General features: G+C 50.4%; 1 protein-coding gene across 1 annotated transcript; it reads left to right on the top strand.

Annotated features, from left to right (window-relative positions):
• Positions 1 to 6: 6 nt before the first annotated feature.
• Positions 7 to 20,495, top strand: ST3GAL1 (ST3 beta-galactoside alpha-2,3-sialyltransferase 1; the record flags this gene model as incomplete). The annotated part of the gene is made up of 6 exons (XM_079722447.1): positions 7 to 318; positions 14,326 to 14,522; positions 15,679 to 15,858; positions 17,128 to 17,173; positions 18,295 to 18,414; positions 20,322 to 20,495. 6 exons carry the CDS (start codon positions 7 to 9, stop codon positions 20,493 to 20,495), a joined length of 1,029 nt encoding a protein of 342 aa, XP_079578573.1.
• Positions 20,496 to 21,882: the final 1,387 nt, after the last annotated feature.

Below are 21,882 nucleotides of genomic sequence, written 5' to 3'. Positions count from 1 at the left end.
GCAGAAATGGTGACCATGAGGAAAAGAACTCTCAAAGTGCTCACGTTCCTCATCCTCTTCATCTTCCTCACCTCCTTCTTCCTGAACTACTCCCACACCACGGTGACCACTGCGTGGTTCCCCAAGCAGATGGTCCTCGAGCTCTCGGAGAACTTCAGGAGGCTCGTGAATTACCCCCACAGGCCCTGCACCTGCGCCCGCTGCATCGGACAGCGCAGGGTGTCCTCCTGGTTCGATGAGAGATTCAACCGGTCCCTGCAGCCGCTGCTGACGGCCAAGAACGCACTCCTGGATGAAGACACCTACAACTGGTGGCTGGTGAGAGCCGGGGCTGAGTGTGGGTCTGGGGGTGAGATGTGGGCGGCCCCCGGCTGCCAAACGCTCAGGCCCAAGTGTGCACCAGGGGCCCTGCCAGGCGCTTGGCAGGATTCAGAATACTGGTCATCCGTACGTTCGTTCGTTCATGCATTCAGCCTCTGTTATTGAGCATCTCCTGTATATGTTATAAATCAGAGCAGAGGGCCCTGTAGCAGTTCCCTGTGTCTGCCGTAACAGGTGACGGCACGCTTGGTGGCTTACGGCAACAGAAACACATTCTCTCGCGATTCCGGAGGCAGAAGCCTGAGCTCTAGGTGTCAGCGGGGTCGGTTTCTCCAGGTGCCTCATCTTGAATTCCTTAATGACATCTGCAAAGACCCCTTTTCCAAATAAAGCCTCATTCACAGGTTCCAGGGATTAGGACTTGGACATATCTGTTTAGAGGCCACTATTTAACCCACTCTGGGTATGGAGAAGCAAAAAAAAAAAAAAAAACAGATCCTTATTCTCATGGAATTATATTCTGGCAGAGAGAGACAGATAAGAAACAAATAAACAAGACAGACTCGGATAGAAGTGCTCGGAAGAGGATCAAAGGGGTTTGGGAGAAAGTTGGGGCAGGGGCCTCCGTAAATGGGCTCATCGGGAAGGTCTCTGAGCAGCCAGGAATTGAGCTGAGACCCAAAGGCAGAGAGGGCGCCGGCTGCGGGAGGATCTGGGGAAAGTGCCGCCGGGCACGGGGACAGCGAGTGCAAGAGCACTGGGGCAGCATCCGCTTGGTGTCTTGGAGGAGCTGGAGCTGTGTGTGGCCGTGAGCGGGGACATCTGGGAGTGGGCAGGACCCACAGCCAGGAGTCTGGGGTTTGTTCTCAGTGCCACAGGAAACCACTGTAGAATTTTAACTAGGGGAGGTCCATGATCTGATCTAGTTGTTCAGTGCAAAGTGGATTGAAGAGGAGTGAGAAATATCCATTCATTGAAGACTTATTGAGCATCTATTAGATGCCAATATATTGAGATGGAACAAAACAGCCTTCCCTTTTTAGCTTGCAGGGATGGTTGGGAGAGAAGGGAAAACAGATCATCAGAAGGCAGGGTGGTAGGTGATAGGCACCCAGGGTCCCTGGGTTTTGCTCCTGACTTTCTGTATTTTATCAAGAGTGATGTTGAGGAAGCTCTTCATCTCAGATTCTCGGATTGAGGTAATAATAGTCACCTCAGCAGGTTTCTCTATAGCACCACAAACATTAGGTTTTAACATTTTTATTTATTTTTGCTGGTTTAATGGACAAGGGGAAATGCATTTGCATTCTTTCAGCACACAGGAAGGCTGAGTGTTTTCCCATGTGGCTCTTACCGTTTCATCAAATTGTCCTCCCACGTCCCCACCCCAGCCGTTATGTGCAGTCCTTCTCTGCTGGAGTTTACCCTCTTGGAAGGGATTTTGCAGGCTAGGAAGGAAGGCGAGAAGGTTCCTCATGAATAGAAATCAACAAAAAGGAGCAAGGCTTTAGAGCTTCTGGGTTCCTTGACAACACACAGACCACATGTTTTGAATAAAGAATCAGGGCACCACATCTGACAAGCACTCCCGTCCCTCCCGACGGAGACACAGAATATTGAAATAAAAACCACCCTGGGAATTCCAGCAGGCACCGTAGCTCTGCATAAAGGCCCCCAGACAGCCAGGACGATCTCTGACAGATCCAGATTTAGGACCCCAAACACAGAGCCCCTGCTCTTAAAGTATGACGAGCCTGGTGGGAAATGCCCTGAAGGATGCTCGGCTGGCAGGGAACCCGCAGAAGGTGATTGATGCCAGGTGTCCGAGGGGCTGGCCCTAGACACGCTGTTCCCCAGACCTCCTCGGAGCCCTGGTTTGCAGCAGACCCCTCGTGTCTGCTGCCTCTTCTCCTACTTTGTCTCCGGGACGAGGGGAAGGAGTTGACTGAGGTCACTCAGCCATCCACACAGAGCCAGGCCTGGGACCCGGCCGCCCACCCCAAGGCACCCTTGTTTTCCCGTCCTCTTGCCCACTGCTGCTCCTCCAGACCCACATGGGAGGGAGGGCAGGCGAGGGGGAATCAGGAAGAAGCCTTCAGGAGCTGGGGGCTGACAGCTCAGGTGCCTTGGGTATCGCGAAGTCCCCCCGTGTCCCGCAGCAGTGGGGTGATGCTGGCTGTCTCAGCCTCTGCCTCCAGGCTCTGCCTTAAGACGTGATGCTTCCTCAGGGAGCCTCTGACAACCAGCAGCAGCCACTGCTTGAGCGCTGATTGTAGACAGAGAAATACACCACTTGGAAACTAGGCAGGAAGAGTGAGAGGGGAGAGGGTGTCTTGGAACTTCTGCCCTTTTTCTCCTGCGTACATGTCAGCAGCCCTCTGGGACTTCCGTTGTCATTTACAAAAGGCAGAGAAGTCAGAGAGTGCCTTCCCAAGGACGACAGGGACATAGCGGTACTTGACCAGCCTCATCTACCCCAGCTGGTGAGTGGATGCTTTAGGGCTCTAACCCCCAGAGACACAGCTCGATTCCAGCCCGCTGTCCCCGAGTTCTGCTCAGCTCTGTACTCACCCCGTGGCCTAGATCTTTCCCTCTCTGGGCCTCAATCTCCATTCCTGCCAATGAGGGTCTGAAACAGAGCCAAGGTTCCTGAAGTGTGAGCCGGTGCGGCAGCGTGATTCCTGGTGATACAGGGGCAGGGCCTTTAAGAGCATCGCATCACGCTCAGGGCGAGGAAGTCATTCGGCTTTAATTCTCTTTCCATCTTTGAAGTTGCAAGGATTAAATGTCGCTCCTTGTTTCACGATGTGCTTCTTTAACACCTGCCCATCTTGGTTCTAGCAGAGGAGGGCGGCTTGCCTGGGCAAGCAACAGGATGGAGCTGGAATCGAATAAAGTGGTTTTGTTTTCATTGTATTGGACACTTTCCCCTTTTTTTTGGACAGATTTTTTAACTTTTTCCAAGTAACTCTTGCTTTCCGCTTGTGGCAGAAATATGAGATTTCCTTTAAAAATAAACTTACTTTTTAAAGTGAATCGTTAAAGAGGGGTAAGTCAGTAGTAGGTGGACGGGACAACGTGATGCTGCACTCCCAGCGTGGGTACCCTGCCGGCTGTGAGCCTTCAAACCCCGGGGCCCCCGAGGCAAAGCAGGCACATGTGTCACATAGTAGGTGCTCAGTAAATATTGCTGAGCGCTGGATTAAAGAATGCCGTGTTGCTCCCTTAACCCAGCATACAGTGTCATGCTCCCCGAGGTAATGACATGGATGGAGGACACCCTCTGGTTCTGAGTGCATCTTCACATTGTCAGGGCTCTTCCTGGGTGGGGGCCCCCAAGGAGGTCCCTGCCAGGCGGCTTGGCTGTGGTCCTCGATCCCAGGGGTTCTCAGAGAGTGGTCCCTGCATCAGTAGCGGCATCACCTGGGAGCCTGTGAGAAATGGCTCTGTTGCCCAGGTGATCGTGGGTTCAGGAGCCCAGAGCTGCCCCAGGAGATCCGATCAGAGGTGTTTCATCTGGATATAGTTTTTGTCTTATTGTGGTAAAATATACATAACATAATATTTATCAACTGTTTTATAAGTGTGCAATTCCATGGCATTAAATGCATTCACGATGTTGGGTTACCGTCACCACTACCCGTACCTGGCACTTTCGTCACCTCCAACAAAAGCCCCTTGTACCCATTAATAACCACCCCCCTCAGCACCCCTCTCATCCCTCAGGCAGCCACCATTCTACATGCTAGAATCTGGCGATTCTAGTATCTCCTGTAAGTGGAATTGTACAATATGTGTCCTCTGTGTCCGGCAAATAAGCCAGTGAAATAACACTTAGCATAAGTGTTTTCAAGATTCGTCCATTGGGAGCATATATCAGCATGTCCCTTTTTTATAACTGAATGATATTCCATTGTCTGGATGTTCCACATTTTGTTTATTCATTCATCCGTCAATGGACACTTGGGTTGTTTCCACCTTTTGGCTATTGTGAGTAATGCTGCAGTGAACACGAGTGAACAAGTATGTGCTCATGACCCTGGTTTCAGTTCTTTTTTTTTGGTTTGTTTTTGTTTTTGTTTTGGCCTCACCTTGCAGTTTGTGGGACCTTAGTTCCCCGACCAGGGATTAAACCTGGGCCCTCAGCACGGAGTCCAAACTGCTGGACTGCCAGGGAATTCCCTGATTTCAGTTCTTTTTATTTTTTATTATTTTTTTTTTTTTCATTTTAAAAGCTTTTATTACGGAAACTTTCAAACATTTACAAAATGGTTATGATATAATAAACTCCCATGTACCCATCACCCAGCTTTGATAATTATCAACATTTTGCTATCATTGTATGATCTGTACCTCCATCCATTCCCCCCAGTGTTTTTGTTGTGATAGTTATTTTGTCGAGGTAAAATGTACATATGCTGAAATTCATGTCTTAACTGTGCCTGTTTGACAAATGGATGAAGGTATGTAACCACACCCTCTTGAGGATATAGAACATTTCCTTCATCCCAGGAAGCTCCATCTTATCCCCCCAATAGGTAACCTGTATTTTTATTCATCTTAGATTAGTTTTTGTCTGTTTTAGAAATTTATGTGAAGGTAATGAGACAGTATGTAGTCTTTTATGTTTGGCTTCTTCCACTCAGCATGATTTCTGTGATGTTCATCCAAGTCAGTGCTTGCGTCGGTAGTTCATTTCTTTTTATTGCTGAATTCTATTCCGTTGTATGGACATAGCACAATGTGTTTACCGATTCTCTGGTTGTTGGCCCTTTTGAGTTGTTTCCAGCTTTTGGCTGTGGTAGATTAAGGTGCTATGATCTTTTATGTGCAAGTTTTTTTTGAACATAAACTGTTTTTTCTTAGATAGTAGGAGTGGGATTGCTGGATGAAAATTTCTCCCCAGCAAAATACGAGAGTCTGCTGTTCTGCATCTTCATCAACATTTGGTGTTTTTTATCTTTTAAATTTTAGCCATTCTAGTAAGGGGTGTGAGGGGTATTACTTAACATTTCCCTGGAGAAAAATGATGTTGAACATTTTTCAATGTGTTTATGTTTTTGGTATTTCTTCCCTTGTGAAGTGTCTTTTCAATTCTTCTGTCTATTTTCTATTTCTTTGTTTTTTTTGTTTCTGAGTTCTGACAATTCTTTATATATTCTAGATACAAGACCTTTCTCAGATAGATAGTTTATGAATATCTTCTCACACTCTCTGACTTGATCACTCATTTTCTTATCGGTGTCTTGATGAACTAAAGTTTTTAATTTTGATAATGAGCAACATACCTGTTTTTCTATTCTGTTTACTGCGTTCTGATCCTAAGACATGTTTGTCTACCTCAAATTCATGATGATATTCTGTTTTCCTCTAAAAGCTTTATTATGTTAGGTTATACATTTAGTTCATATATCAACCTCAAATCAATTTTTCTTCATGGTGTGGGGGAGGTAGAGTCAAGACTGAATTTTTTCCTTATGGATATTCAAGTGGGTCTATCAATATTGTTGAAAAATCCTTTTTTTCTTTTTTTCCTATTAACTTACTTTCATGCCTATGTAGAAGCTCAATTGGCCATAAACGTATAGGTCTATTTCTGGATTTACTACTAGGCCTTTTGTAACACCGTATAAATTTTAGAATAAACTTGTTCATTTCTATAGAATGATGATTGAGATTAAGTTTTATAGCGTATTTTGAAAATGGTTGCCGGTTAACAGTATTGAGTCTTTCATATTCCAAGTTTTTTCTTGCAAAAATGTATAAACATAAATTGAGTTTTGTACATTGATCCTCTACCCTAAGACCCTGCCAAAGGAATTTATTAGACCTAGTGTTTTTTAAAAATAGATTTCTTATTTTTTAATATAAAATTTTTTTTTTTTTTTTTTTTTTTTATTTTTTGCTTTATCACAAATTTAATCAGTTATATGTATACATATGTTCCCATATCCCCTCCCTTTTGCGTCTCCCTCCCACCCTCCCTATCCCACCCCTCCAGGCGGTCACAAAGCACCGAGCTGATCTCCCTGTGCTATGCGGCTGCTTCCCACTAGCTATCTACCTTACGTTTGGTAGTGTATATATGTCCATGCCGCTCTTTCACTTTGTCACAGCTTACCCTTCCCCCTCCCCATATCCTCAAGTCCATTCTCTAGTAGGTCTGTGTCTTTATTCCTGTCTTACCCCTATGTTCTTCATGACCTTTTTTTTTTTCTTAAATTCCATATATATGTGTCAGCATACAGTATTTGTCTTTCTCTTTCTGACTTACTTCACTCTGTATGACAGACTCTAGGTCCATCCACCTCATTACAAATAGTTCAATTTCATTTCTTTTTATGGCTGAGTAATATTCCATTGTATGTATGTGCCACATCTTCTTTACCCATTCATCCGATGATGGACACTTAGGTTGTTTCCATCTCCGGGCTATTGTAAATAGGGCTGCTATGAACATTTTGGTACATGTCTCTTTTTGAATTATGGTTTTCTCAGGGTATATGCCCAGTAGTGGGATTGCAGGGTCATATGGTAGTTCTATTTGTAGTTTTTTAAGGAACCTCCATACCGTTCTCCATAGTGGCTGTACCAATTCACATTCCCACCAGCAGTGCAAGAGTGTTCCCTTTTTTCCACACCCTCTCCAGCATTTATTGTTTCTAGATTTTTTGATGATGGCCATTCTGACTGGCGTGAGATGATATCTCATTGTAGTTTTGATTTGCATTTCTCTAATTAGTAGAGATGTTGAGCATCCTTTCATGTGTTTGTTGGCAGTCTGTATATCTTCTGTGGAGAAATGTCTATTTAGGTCTTCTGCCCATTTTTGGATTGGGTTGTTTGTTTTTTTGTTATTGAGCTGCATGAGCTGCTTATAAATTTTGGAGATTAATCCTTTGTCAGTTGCTTCATTTGCAAATATTTTCTCCCATTCTGAGGGTTGTCTTTTGGTCTTGTTTATGGTTTCCTTTGCTGTGCAAAAGCTTTTAAGTTTCATTAGGTCCCATGTGTTTATTTTTGTCTTTATTTCCATTTCTCTAGGAGGTGGGTCAAAAAGGATCTTGCTGTGATTTATGTCATAGAGTGTTCTGCCTATGTTTTCCTCTAAGAGTTTGATAGTGTCTGGCCTTACATTTAGGTCTTTAATCCATTTTGAGCTTATTTTTGTGTATGGTGTTAGGGAGTGATCGAATCTCATACTTTTACATGTCCCTGTCCAGTTTTCCCAACACCACTTATTGAAGAGACTGTCCTTTCTCCACTGTACATTCCTGCCTCCTTTATCAAAGATAAGGTGACCATATGTCCGTGGGTTTATCTCTGGGCTTTCTATCCTGTTCCATTGATCTATCTTTCTGTTTCTGTGCCAGTACCATACTGTCTTGATTACTGCAGCTTTGTAGTATAGTCTGAAGTCAGGGAGCCTGATTCCTCCAGCTCCATTTTTCGTTCTCAAGATTGCTTTGGCTATTCGGGGTCTTTTGTGTTTCCATACAAATTGTGAAATTTTTTGTTCTAGTTCTGTGAAAAATGCCAGTGGTATTTTGATAGGGATTGCATTGAATCTGTAGATTGCTTTGGGTAGTAGAGTCATTTTCACAATGTTGATTCTTCCAATCCAAGAACATGGTACATCTCTCCATCTATTTGTATCATCTTTAATTTCTTTCATCAGTGTCTTATAATTTTCTGCATACAGGTCTTTTGTCTCCTTAGGTAGGTTTATTCCTAGATATTTTATTCTTTTTGTTGCAATGGTAAATGGGAGTGTTTCCTTGATTTCACTTTCAGATTTTTCATCATTAGTATATAGGAATGCCAGAGATTTCTGTGCATTAATTTTGTATCCTGCAACTTTACCAAATTCATTGATTAGCTCTAGTAGTTTTCTGGTAGCATCTTTAGGATTCTCTATGTATAGTATCATGTCATCTGCAAACAGTGACAGCTTTACTTCTTCTTTTCCAATTTGGATTCCTTTTATTTGCTTTTCTTCTCTGATTGCTGTGGCTAAAACTTCCAAAACTATGTTGAATAAGAGTGGTGAGAGTGGGCAACCTTGTCTTGTTCCTGATCTTAGTGGAAATGGTTTCAGTTTTTCACCATTGAGGACGATGCTGGCTGTGGGTTTGTCATATATGGCCTTTATTATGTTGAGGAAAGTTCCCTCTATGCCTACTTTCTGCAGGGTTTTTATCATGAATGGGTGTTGAATTTTGTCGAAAGCTTTCTCTGCATCTATTGAGATGATCATATGGTTTTTCTCCTTCAATTTGTTAATATGGTGTATCACGTTGATTGATTTGCGTATATTGAAGAATCCTTGCATTCCTGGGATAAACCCCACTTGATCATGGTGTATGATCCTTTTAATGTGCTGTTGGATTCTGTTTGCTAGTATTTTGTTGAGGATTTTTGCATCTATGTTCATCAGTGATATTGGCCTGTAGTTTTCTTTCTTTGTGACATCCTTGTCTGGTTTTGGTATCAAGGTGATGGTGGCCTCGTAGAATGAGTTTGGGAGTGTTCCTCCCTCTGCTATATTTTGGAAGAGTTTGAGAAGGATAGGCGTTAGCTCTTCTCTAAATGCTTGATAGAATTCGCCTGTGAAGCCATCTGGTCCTGGGCTTTTGTTTGTTGGAAGATTTTTTATCACAGTTTCAATTTCAGTGCTTGTGATTGGTCTGTTCATATGTTCTATTTCTTCCTGATTCAGTCTTGGCAGGTTGTGCATTTCTAAGAATTTGTCCATTTCTTCCAGGTTGTCCATTTTATTGGCATAGAGTTGCTTATAGTAATCTCTCACGATCTTTTGTATTTCTGCAGTGTCAGTTGTTACTTCTCCTTTTTCATTTCTAATTCTATTGATTTGAGTCTTCTCCCTTTTTTTCTTGATGAGTCTGGCTAATGGTTTATCAATTTTGTTTATCTTCTCAAAGAACCAGCTTTTAGTTTTATTGATCTTTGCTATTGTTTCCTTCATTTCTTTTTCATTTATTTCTGATCTGATTTTTATGATTTCTTTCCTTCTGCTAACTTTGGGATGTTTTTGTTCTTCTTTCTCTAATTGCTTTAGGTGCAAGGTTAGGTTGTTTAGTCGAGATATTTCCTGTTTCTTAAGGTGGGATTGTATTGCTATAAACTTCCCTCTTAGAACTGCTTTTGCTGCATCCCATAGGTTTTGGGTCGTCGTGTCTCCATTGTCATTTGTTTCTAGGTATTTTTTTATTTCCTCTTTGATTTCTTCAGTGATCACTTCGTTATTAAGTAATGTATTGTTTAGCCTCCATGTGTTTGTATTTTTTATAGCTCTTTTCCTGTAATTGATATCTAGTCTCATAGCATTGTGGTCAGAAAAGATACTTGATACAATTTCAATTTTCTTAAATTTACCAAGGCTTGATTTGTGACCCAAGATATGATCTATCCTGGAGAATGTTCCATGAGCACTTGAGAAAAATGTGTATTCTGTTGTTTTTGGATGGAATGTCCTATAAATATCAATTAAGTCCATCTTGTTTAATGTATCATTTAAAGCTTGTGTTTCCTTATTTATTTTCATTTTGGATGATCTGTCCATTGGTGAAAGTGGGGTGTTAAAGTCCCCTACTATGATTGTGTTACTGTCGATTTCTCCTTTTATGGCTGTTAGTGTTTGCCTTATGTATTGAGGTGCTCCTATGTTGGGTGCATAAATATTTACAATTGTTATATCTTCTTCTTGGATCGATCCCTTGATCATTATGTAGTGTCCTTCTTTGTCTCTTCTAGTAGTCTTTATTTTAAAGTCTATTTTGTCTGATATGAGAATTGCTACTCCAGCTTTCTTTTGGTTTCCATTTGCATGGAATATCTTTTTCCATCCCCTTACTTTCAGTCTGTATGTGTCTCTAGGTCTGAAGTGGGTCTCTTGTAGACAGCATATATATGGGTCTTGTTTTTGTATCCATTCAGCCAATCTGTGTCTTTTGGTGGGAGCATTTAGTCCATTTACATTTAAGGTAATTATCGATATGTATGTTCCTATTCCCATTTTCTTAATTGTTTTGGGTTCGTTATTGTAGGTCTTTTCCTTCTGTTGTGTTTCTTGCCTAGAGAAGTTCCTTTAGCATTTGTTGTAAAGCTGGTTTGGTGGTGCTGAACTCTCTCAGCTTTTGCTTGTCTGTAAACGTTTTAATTTCTCCATCAAATCTGAATGAGATCCTTGCTGGGTAGAGTAATCTTGGTTGCAGGTTTCTCTCCTTCATCACTTTAATTATGTCCTGCCACTCCCTTCTGGCTTGTAGAGTTTCTGCTGAGAGATCAGCTGTTATCCTGATGGGGATTCCCTTGTGTGTTATTTGTTGTTTTTGCCTTGCTGCTTTTAATATGATTTCTTTGTGTTTAATTTTTGACAGTTTGATTAATATGTGTCTTGGCGTATTTCTCCTTGGATTTATTCTGTATGGGACTCTCTGTGCTTCTTGGACTTGATTAACTATTTCCTTTCCCATATTAGGGAAGTTTTCAACTATAATCTCTTCAAATATTTTCTCAGTCCCTTTCTTTTTCTCTTCTTCTTCTGGAACCCCTATAATTCGAATGTTGGTGCGTTTAATGTTGTCCCAGAGGTCTCTGAGACTGTCCTCTGTTCTTTTCATTCTTTTCTCTTTATTTTGCTCTGCATTAGTTATTTCCACTATTTTATCTTCCACCTCACTTATCCGTTCTTCTGCCTCAGTTATTCTGCTATTGATCCCATCTAGAGTATTTTTCATTTCATTTATTGTGTTTTTAATCGATGCTTGATTCATCTTTAGTTCTACTAGGTCCTTGTTAACTGTTTCTTGCATTTTGTCTATTCTATTTCCAAGATTTTGGATCATCTTTACTATCATTATTCTGAATTCTTTTTCAGATAGACTGCCTATTACTTCTTCATTTGTTAGGTCTGGTGGGTTTTTATCTTGCTCCTTCTCCTGCTGTGTGTTTTTCTGTCTTCTCATTTTGCTTATGTTACTGTGTTTGGGGTCTCCTTTTTGCCGGCTGCAGGTTCGTAGTTCCTGTTGTTTTTGGTGTCTGTCCCCAGTGGCTAAGGTTGGTTTAGTGGGTTGTGTAGGTTTCCTGGTCGAGGGGACTAGTGCCTGTGTTCTGGTGGATGAGGCTGGATCTTGTCTTTCTGGTGGGCAGGTCCACGTCTGGTGGTGTGTTTTGGGGTGTCTGCAGACTTTTTATGATTTTAGGCCATCTCTCTGCTAATGGGTGGCGTTGTGTTCCTGTCTTGCTAGTTGTTTGGCATAGGGTGTCCAGCACTGTAGCTTGCTGGTCGTTGAGTGAAGCTGGGTGCTGGTGTTGAGATGGAGATCTCTGGAAGATTTTCGCCGTTTGATATTATGTGGAGCTGGGAGGTCTCTTGTGGACCAGTGTCCTGAAGTTGGCTCTCCCACCTCAGAGGCACAGTACTGACTCCTGGCTCCTCAATTTGGGATGATTTGTTGTCTATTCATGTATTCCACAGATGCAGGGTACATCAAGTTGATTGTGGAGCTTTAATCCGCTGCTTCTGAGGCTGCTGGGAGAGGTTTCCCTTTCTCTTCTTTGTTCTCACAGCTCCCGGGTCTCAGCTTTGGATTTGGCCCCGCCTCTGCGTGTAGGTCGCCGGAGGGCGTCTGTTCTTCGCTCAGACAGGAAAGGGTTAAAGGAGCAGCCTCTTCGGGAACTCCGGCCCACTCAGGCCGGGCGGGAGGGAGGGGCACGGAGCGCGGGGCGAGCCCGCAGCGGCAGAGGTCGGCGTGACGCCGCACCAGCCCGAGGCGCGCCGTGCGCTCTCCCAGGGAAGCCGCCCCTGGATCCCGGGACCCCGGCAGTGGCGGGCCGCCCAGGCTCCCGGAAGGGCGGCGCGGACAGTGACCTGCGCTCGCACACGGGCCCCCCGGCGGCGGCAGCAGCAGCCCCAGCGTCCCACGCCCGCCACTGGGCTCCGCGCCCCCAGTCGCGACCCGCGCCCGCCTGTGGAGCCCCCCCAAGCAGCGCTCCCAATCCCCTCTCCTCGCGCAGCAGGAAACCAAGAGGGAAGAACAAGTCCCCCGCCTCCTCGGCAGCCCCAGAGCCCTCCCGGACCCCCTCCCGGCCAGCCGTGGCACACCAGCCCCCTTCAGGCCGAGCTCTCGCCGCCAGCCCCAGTCCCCTCCCCGCGCTCTGACCGAAGCCCGAGCCCCAGCCTCCAGCGCCGCCCGCCCCGGCGGGCGAGCAGACAAGCCTCTAGGGCTGGTGAGCGCCGCCCGGCACCGATCCCCTGCGCGGGAATCTCTCCGCTTTGCCCCACCCAGGTATGTGGGGAGTTTCTTGCCTTTTGGGAGGTCTGGGGTCTTCTGCCAGCGTTCAGTAGGTGTTCTGTAGGAGTTGTTCCACGTGTAGCTGTATTTCTGGTGTATCCGTGAGGAGGAAGGTGATCTCCGCGTCTTACTCTTCCGCCATCTTACCCGGAAGTCTCAGTTCTTTTTAATACTTAGGAATGGAATTGCCGAGAAACCACCAAACAGTTTTCCACAGTGGCTGCAGTGGTTTACATTCCCACCAGCAAAAGCCCGAGTGTTCCAGATACTCCACGTCCTCACCAACGCTTGCTATTTTCCCTTTTTCTTTTATTGTAACCAGTGATGTTTCTAAGTAGAAGTGTGTCTGCGGTCCTGATGTCGTTGCCTGTGGCTCTCGCAGCATGTGAGTGTCTTAGGCTAGAGGAGATGCTAGGTGCTTTTATCTAGAGGGCCATCCAGGTCTCCTGGTGTGCCTCTCCTTGGGGATGCTGATTCCTCCAATGCCAGGTGGGGACCAGATGCAGACGCCTGGGGATCTCCCTACGCAATCCCCCCCGTCACTGACCTCCTAGACAGTGACCAAAGCAGCTGCTAGCCTCACTTTTCTCACCCAGCCCCTCTCCTGTCCCTGGGGCTGGGAGTGACTGGTGGGACTCACCCCACAGCCACCTACCCCTCCCCAAGCTCAGGGACTGGGCTTTCCAAAGGTCAAGGTTCCAGGGCTCTGAGGCAGGGGTGATGTTGCGGGAGAGACTTCAAGGTGGGTTTATAAAAGCCTGGTTTCAAATCCTGCTTTGGATTCGGGACACGTGCTCAACCGACCTGGGCCCCAGAGCATCCTTTCTCATCTGCCTTTGAAGTGACACAGCCCTGCGGCTTGGTGACACAGGCAGATGCGATGGCTCTTAGGAAATCTCTCCAGGTTTCACTCTCGAGTGGGGGAGTAATGTGCCTCAGCGAGTGGTCACCATGCAGCGTGGCCGAGCTCCCCCTGAGGCAGTGGATGGACGTGGGTGTACAGAGAGAGGGCTCAATAGGGCGACCCGCTCGTCCCATTTTTAGCACTGAGAGTTCTGCTTCTAGGGAAACCCCTGGGCCAACCAGGTGGCTGGTCACCCTCAGGATAAACCCGGTGTTTGCCTCCACCTGTGGGTCAGAGAGGTCCCAGGGCAGGTGACCTTGGGTGTGGGTGTGAAAACAATTTGTTAAGCAGACATTGGACTCCTTGATGCATCCAGCAAAGGGCTGACTCTTGAGTCTGGCTGGAGCCCGGTGATCCTGGGGCTGTGGGAGCTGAGAGGCGGGAGGGTGGGGGGAACAGAGGGGAGGGGAGGCGAGCGTGGAGGGTCACCCGACCCTTCTCCCATGTGCTTTACTCATACCAGCCAGTCTCACTGCGTCGAGGCCAGAGCTGTACCTCGCACATAGTTGCGTCGAGGCCAGAGCTGTACCTCGCACATAGTAGGTGCTCAATAAACCTTTGTAGAATGAGTGAGTGATCTCTTGCCTTCCCATCTCCCTGAGTGGCCCTTGGGCTCGTGGCAGGGGAGGTGGCTGTCTGAGCCGCCTGCCTCTCCTGGTGCCCAGCGGAGAGAAGGGTACTCGGGAGGGGCTGGGTCACCAACCACAGGGGGTTCAGGGCCCAGCAGCGGGGACCAGAGGTGACACATCCAGGCTGACTGTGTCCTGCATCCTCCGCCCACAGAGGCTCCAGCGGGAGAAGCAGCCCAGTAACTTGAATGACACCATCAAGGAGCTGTTCCAGGTGGTGCCCGGGAACGTGGACCCCCTGCTGGAGAAGAGTTTGGTGGGCTGTCGGCGCTGTGCCGTCGTGGGCAACTCTGGCAACCTGAGAGAGTCCTGGTACGGGCCTCAGATAGACAGTCACGACTTCGTGCTCAGGTGAGTGCCAGCCCCTCATCCCCCAGGCCGCCCCGCTGCCCTCCGGGCCCCTGGAGCTGCAGGGGGCTTCATGGCTCAGCGTCAGGAGGTCAAGACCCCAGTCCGGGTATACCCAGCCTTACCTGGGGACCTCGGGCCCCTCCCTGCCCCCTCTGGGCCTCAGTTTCCCCATCTGCATTGCAGATGGACCAACAGGGCCTCTCCGGATGGAGAGAGGAAACCATACACAGAGGTACCCAGGGGGCTGGGAGCTTGGCCTTGAGAGGCCTGGCCAGAGGGCAAGGCTAACTTGAGGACTCTCGTTTAATCTTTAAAATCCATCCCTGTCTGGGAATTCCCTGGCGGTTCAGTGGTTAGGACTCGGCCCTCTCACTGCCAGGGGCCGGGGTTCGATCCCTGGTCTGGGAACTAAGATCCCACAAGCTGCACAAGCCAAAAAAATAAATAAAACAAAAGCCATCTCTGTTTTGCCATCTAGGCCATAACATAACTATATACTTTTAATGTAAAATATGTTTCCCTGTCACCAAGTAAAATGGATATTCCAGGAAGATGCCCCACGTCTCTCCCGCATTTCTTGTCATCCCCACACCAGTCACCCGACCCAGGGGCACCAGTGACTCAGGTGAGAAGCACAGGCGCCTTCTAGAACCATCCGCTGTTTCTGTGGTCTCTGACTTTATGTCTTTAGACCACTCACCTGGCCTCAGGGAGCCTCAGTGTACCTGGTGTCCAGTAGGAATGTCCATGGTGAAGGGAAAAGAGTCAGGTTCAGGGTCAGACAGGCCCTGAGTTCAAGGCTGCCTCTGGGTTCCTCTGTGTCCTGGGATACATTCTTTGCACTCAGACTTCTTTGGCCATAAGAATAGGACCATAAAGTATGTACTGGACACCGTCATCATTAAACGTCAGTGATGTGCGTCACTGGACCAGGACGGAGTAGGCCATCGATGGTGGCGGTGGTCAGGCTCCCTCGAGATCATAAATGAGAAAAAAGTAGCAAAAGCCTCTGAGCTGTGCCGCAGTCGCCCCCGTTTTACAGATGCGTAAGTTGGGGCCCAGTGGAAGGGGCACAGCGCAGCCTCGCGGAGCTGAAGCTGACCCTCAGCATCGGTGCCCCAGTGTGATGCCTGTCCTCTCTCCCTCCCCCTCCCAGGATGAACAAGGCCCCCACGGCAGGGTTCGAGGCCGACGTGGGCAGCAAGACCACCCACCACCTCGTGTACCCCGAGAGCTTCCGGGAGCTGGCGGAGAACGTCAGCATGGTCCTGGTCCCCTTCAAGACCATCGACCTGCAGTGGGTGGTCAGCGCTACCACCACAGGCACCATCTCCCAGTAAGTCCCCTCGGGGCGTCTGGATGAGGGTCACTGCTTGTCCCGCTGCTGCTCCTTGCTGTGTGAGGGCCTCTGAGCCCCCCGCCACCCCCTACAGCCACGCTCGTGCTGTTCCTCCCCCGGACCACCTCCCCTCCCCAGGCCGCCTCCTGGAGGGCAGAGCCCCAGCCCCCCGGCCGCCTCCAGACCCTCCGGCTCTTCCTGGGACCCTTCCTCCCATCACCCCGATGCACCCAGAGCTCCGGCCTTCCTCTTCCTCGCGACTTCCCGCTCCCCCGAATAGACCTCCCAGGTTTGCTTCCCTAGACACCCTGGAAACCCCTCGGGAGAGGGAGCCCCGATGGAAAGGGCACAGCACGTGTTAGTTGTGACCCCGTCCTCGTCTCTGGGGTGCTCCCTGTTGATGGCAGCCGCCGCCCACCCCCGCTTCTCAAACCGTCAAAATGGCCCCGGCTGCGCTGGGTGGGTGGGCGGGGAGACTGGGCGCGGAGCACGTCGGCTCCGGCTGCCTTTAGCACCGAGGAGCTCACATCTTCTGATGTGTTCCGGGCACTTGGCACGGGTCTCAGTGAATTCCCGCTAGTCCTTCTCATGACCTCCAGCCTCCACTTGGCCCCTACGCAGAGCCAGGCTCGCACCTGCCTGAAGAGAAGTGGCTTAGTGCCCAGATGGCCAAAAGCCTCCTTGTCTGAGGCCTGGTTAGGAAGCCCGAGGGATTTGGGTGCGGGAAACCGGGGGGCTGTGCTCGGAGGAGGAGGGCAGTGAGGGAAGCGGGCTCAGCCAGGGGTGGAGCTGGACCAGCCCGGGCTCCGCTGCCGGCTCCTTCCTGCTGGTCCCACAGGCTGTTACGTGACTTGTCCCCGAGGTAGATGCAACGTGAGGCCAGGTGGCCAGGCACGTATACCGTCATCTTGGGGGTACGTGAAATCTTGCCGATGAAAAGGGGGCCGTTGTGGGCCTATCAGCCAGCGTCCCAGCAGCGGGGGATGGGTGTTGTGGGCTCCGTGCTTCTTGTGTTGTGTGCACGGCTTGGAGCAATCCCCCTTCTTCAACTTTCTGGGAGAAGGCGGCATAATGCAGCAGCAGGTCCTCGAATGAGCCACGATCGCCCTCTGGTGTCCATAATGGGCCACTGCGAGGAGGTGGGGTCCCTTGGGGAATGAGTGTGCTTTCCCGCTTGCCCCACCTGCCTCTCCAGCTGCCGCTACCAGCTGATGCCCAGGCCACCAGCCCCCTCCCGCATTAACCACCTGCCTTGTCCTCCCGCAGCACCTACGTTCCTGTCCCCACGAAGATCAAGGTGAAAAAGAATAAGGTGAGTCGAGGCTCAGGTGCCTTGTCCTCTGAGCTCAGCCTCGCTTTCAAGGCTCTGCACGAGGGCAGAGAGCACCATCTCCCCGCTCTGCCAGCATCTGGCGGCGGAGAGCCCCTGGGACCCCGGGCTGGTGGGGGTGGTGGCCCCCCACTTAGAGAGTGGAGAGACGAACCCTGGAGGTTCCCTAAGCCTGGCGCCTGGACCTGCAGCACCACCCGGGAGCTTGTCACCAATGCAGATCCTCAGGCCACCCCAGATCTGCTGAATCAGAAACGCTGGGTTTTTACAAGCCCCCCAGGGATTCTGGTGCTGTTCGAGAACCACTGCCCCACAGCATGAGCATCTCAAAGCCAGACCTCGTCACCTGTCTCCATATCTGCACCTTCCCCAGTGGGCCCGGGAATGGGGTTGGCTAAGACGTGGGCAAAGGGCAGAGGGATGCAGGAAATGAAGTGTCCACCACACCAGACCTTTGCATACACTGTCATGTGTAGATGGAGAGATCGGGTTCAGAGAGGTCAGGTAACTTGCCCAGAGACACACAGCTAGTTCACTGTATGGCTGGAGCTGATGTCTTCCCGATGGTGGCTGCGTGACACTGAGCATGTCACTTAGCTTCTCTGAGCCTCGGTTTCCTCATCTGTAACATGAGGAGAGGGAGAGCTGGCATGTGGGGTCATTTTAGGGACTGGAGATCATTCAGGCCCGTGTTAGGCAGAACGGGTGGCTCGGTGCCTTCCTGCAGTGTGACAGGAGTGTCCTTGTCCCCAGCTCATGCTCTTCCCTGGAACCTTCTCCTGCAGCCTCATGTCCCACTCCTTGGCCTCACTGGATTGTAATTCAGATGTCACCTTGTCTGCAAGCCTTCTCACCCCAGCGCCTTATCTCCTTCCTCTGCTTTGTTTGTCTCCACAGTCTCGTCATTCTTTTCTAGCGTCCTCTGTGTCTCTGTGATTTAGGTCACGGTCCATCTCCTCCACTAGTACGTAAACCCCCCACCCCAAGTGCAGGGTTATGAGTTCCGGTCACACAGGGTCCCCTGAGGTTACAGTAGCCTGTGGCCCCTAACACATGCCTGGTATCCTTCTCCAGACCCCTCACCGTGTCCTCCCCTCCCGCAGATCCTGATTTACCACCCAGCCTTCATCAAGTACGTCTTCGACACCTGGCTGCAGGGCCACGGGCGGTACCCATCCACCGGCATCCTCTCGGTCATCTTCTCACTACACATCTGTGATGAGGTAGGACCCCCTCCCCCATGCCTGCCTGCCCCCCGCGGGGGGTCGGGGACCGAGGGCTCCTCATTCCGTGTTCTCAAGAGGGGCGGCGAGAGCGCCTGCAGTCAGGCAGACCCCCATCCCCCCTCCCGGCCCCGGCATAGCCTGTCTCTTCTAGAAGCTCCGATCCTGTCTCTACGGTGAGGCTTGCACTGTCTCCCGCACAGGAAGTTTTGGGGAGTAGCCGTGTTCTCTTGGTGTGTGAGGTCCCAAGGCAGAGCCTGGCCCAGCAGATGGAAGCTCAGATCTGATCTGGGGGCAAAATAAGCATATCTTGCCCCCAGGAGTATATTATAATCGGGGGAGCTGTCTGGGGTTGTGGTTTCGATCTCAGTTGCTCATCAGAATCATCTGCGGAGCTAAATGCCGGCCCCCAGGCCCCAGCCCAGCCCACTTCCACCAGAATTCCTGAGGTTGGAAACCTGGCACCCAGGGGTTCCACCGTTCACGGAGGTTGAGAATCAGTGATTTTGCCAACCGTGCGTTTCCGATCGTGGACTCGCCTCGCCGTCCGCCAGCCTGGGCCTGGGTTTCCATCAATGATCTGGGGTGCTCGCTGCCCCTGGACAGTGAAGCAGGACGGGGACCGCAGTGCCCCCTGCTTCTCCCCTGGCCCTGGGTTCAGGCAGGGCACTCCGCTGTCCCTTCTTGTCACGTACAGCCCAACCCCGCCCTCACCCCATCAGGCTCATCAGTGGACACTGCAGGGAGGAGGGGTCGAGGGCGTAGCAAGGCCCACCCACCGTCTCTGCCTCGGTTGTTCTCCCACCATCTTCGCCTGCCTTTCACCCCAGAAACCATACCTGCCTCGCAGCTCCCCACCAAGCCCCTACCTCCAGCTGGCTGGTCAAAGAGCCCGTGGGCCTCTGCCTCAGAAATGCCCCGCCCATCCCGTAGCGCGTGCTCTGGGGCGGGCCCGTGTCCCTGCTGGCATTTTCGGAAAAGGCTGCACTTGCCACGGAGCTGTCTCCTGCCCCTGGTGGGTCCCCGCCCCTGAAAGCTGTCTGCCATGCTGCGGCCCACATAGCTTTCCCTCTCCCTGGAAGCCCCTCCTGCCGTCCCTTCCTGGTCACCTTCTGCTCATTTTCCAAGACCCAGTTCAAGCGTCCCTTGCTCGAAAGAGCTCCCTCTGCTCTCTCCGGCCTCCTGCCCCTGCGTCCTCTGTGCTGAGGGAGCCCCGGCGTTAGCCCCTGTCCCCCACGGGGGCTCGGTTGGTGCTTGTTAGAATTGAGGAGCGCCAGGGGCTGAAACCTGAATCCTGCATCCCTGATTGCGCCAGCATCCGCCTGAACTCTGATGGAGTTAATGCAGCACCTGACATAGAATAAGTGCTCAGTAAAAGTTTCTCATGCGTAAGAAGCACCCCCCCCCTGCCCCGCCCACCGGACAGTGAGGACCCCTGGACCAGATGGGTATTCGCCTAAGGGAAGACAGGGATCCGCACCTACCGCCCACCTCACTGTGGTCCTCACTCTTGGCCCCATTTTCCGTATGAGGAAAGTGAGGCTCAGAGAAGTGACTTGGCACTTGCAGGATGTATCAGCAAGAGGTAGAGCTGGGATTCGGGGCAGGCTGCTGGGCTTCGAAGCCTCTTGGAGAAGAGGTTGTGCCTCCCCAGAGGCGGACCCAGCACTCTCAGGGCCACCCACAAGCAGTGGCCTCCCACTGTGCCTTCTGGCATTGGACTTGACTATTACTCAACTTGCCTCTGCTTCACCAAGCCTCTGGGAGTTCCAGGCTCCTGGGGAGGGGTTTATGTGAATCCTTGGAAGTGGTGCTTACAGATTCCGGGGGTGCCTGCCGGCTCTCTTTGTTAGAGGGTCCACCTGCAGCCCTGCTGTCCAGTTCTCACCTGTGCTTTGCCCCGGCAGGTGGACTTGTACGGCTTCGGGGCGGACAGCAGAGGGAACTGGCACCACTATTGGGAAAACAACCCATCGGCAGGGGCTTTTCGAAAGACTGGGGTGCACGACGGGGACTTCGAGTCCAATGTGACGGCCGCCTTGGCATCCATCAACAAAATCCGGATCTTTAAGGGAAGATGACGCTGTGAAGGGCTGAGGACAGATGCACCGGAGCGCACCTCTCCACATCCGGCCCCAGCTTCTCGCCGGAGCCATTGTGCTCTGGGAACTCGGAGGGCCGGCCTCAGGGGTGTGTCCAGGTGCCCCTCGCAGCCTCTCGCACCCCAACATTTGGCAGCATCTACTCAGCAAGGTCGCCGAGCCCTGCCGGGGCTGCAGAGCAAGTCTCAGAACCATTCTGGGGTGGGGACACCCCTCTCGCTGCTGTTCCGGGCTGGGGAAGGTGGGGAGACTGGGGAGAGGTCCAATCCGAAGATTCCCGCATTCTAAAGAAGAGGATGGTCTCCTGGGGAGGATGCACAGAGACTCTCCTCTGCGGAGGGGTCCGGGGCCAGGTCTCTGATTCTCGCTGGGAAGTTCCTGGGTGAGGATGACCCCCAGGACGGCCATGTGGGGCCTCCCTCACATGGTAGGACCACCACGCCTCCCCTTTCTGCCCACAGCTCAGTTATGGTGGCCAGGAGGGCTCCTCACTCAAAGGTCTTCAGAGACTCTAAATATCCAGATGTCTCCTTCCCAAGCTGCTGTTCCCTTGAGTAATCAATCTTTGTTTATCATGATGGCTGAGAGCAGATCTGACGCCTTCCGTGTGCCTTTGTATTGGCGGGAGAGATGCATGCACTTGGCTGAAATGAGGCAAAAGCCCCGACTTGGGAAAGGGCACCGCAGCCGTGCACTCCCCTGACTCTGTAGCTGGGGACAGTTTTCTAGTTTCCTGAGCCAGCGTCTGAGTTGGAACAAAGCTCGGATGATACTCGGCTCCATCCAGAGGCCCATCAGCCATGGACTGACCATTCTTATTTTCACAGACTGCTGGATTTGGTGCCCGTCACCTTCCAGAGCTGTGCAGGAGGCCGACACCAGCCAGCAGTTTCCCCCAGGGGTCTACGCTCTGGGCCAGATCCCTCCTGGCCACCTGTGTGGTGTCCTGGGGGTTGCAGGGTCATCCTAGGAATGTGACCATCACAGGGGAGAAGTCATACCTCATCCTTCACGTCCCAGCTGCTCTTCCTTCCTCGTCCGCCTTCCTGATTATTTATTGTTTTGTTTTTAAAATTCAGCTGACATCATCTGCACTTTGTGACTCAATTGCTCTCGCTTCAGCTGGCAGCTGGGGTGTGGGCGCTCAAAGCCAGTTTTGTAGGAATCCTCAGACTTGGGGTACCGTGGTGTCTAGGGCTTGAGGGCTTGCTGGTGGGCAGATCCTGGGGTGTCAGGTCGGTAGGTTTGTAGAATGCTCTTACCTCCTTCTCTCCCAGTCCTACCTTTCTTCTCTCTCATTACGGGCTTAGATTGAGCCTCAGGCTAGGAATCCCAAACGCAGCGGCACTGTCTTGGGGCCGGGTGG

Source organism: Hyperoodon ampullatus (assembly GCF_949752795.1).
Source record: "Hyperoodon ampullatus genome assembly, chromosome: 17".
NCBI classification, from domain to species: domain Eukaryota; kingdom Metazoa; phylum Chordata; class Mammalia; order Artiodactyla; family Ziphiidae; genus Hyperoodon; species Hyperoodon ampullatus.
Note: the sequence above shows the minus strand (reverse complement) of the source record. Positions and strands in the feature narration are given on the sequence as shown.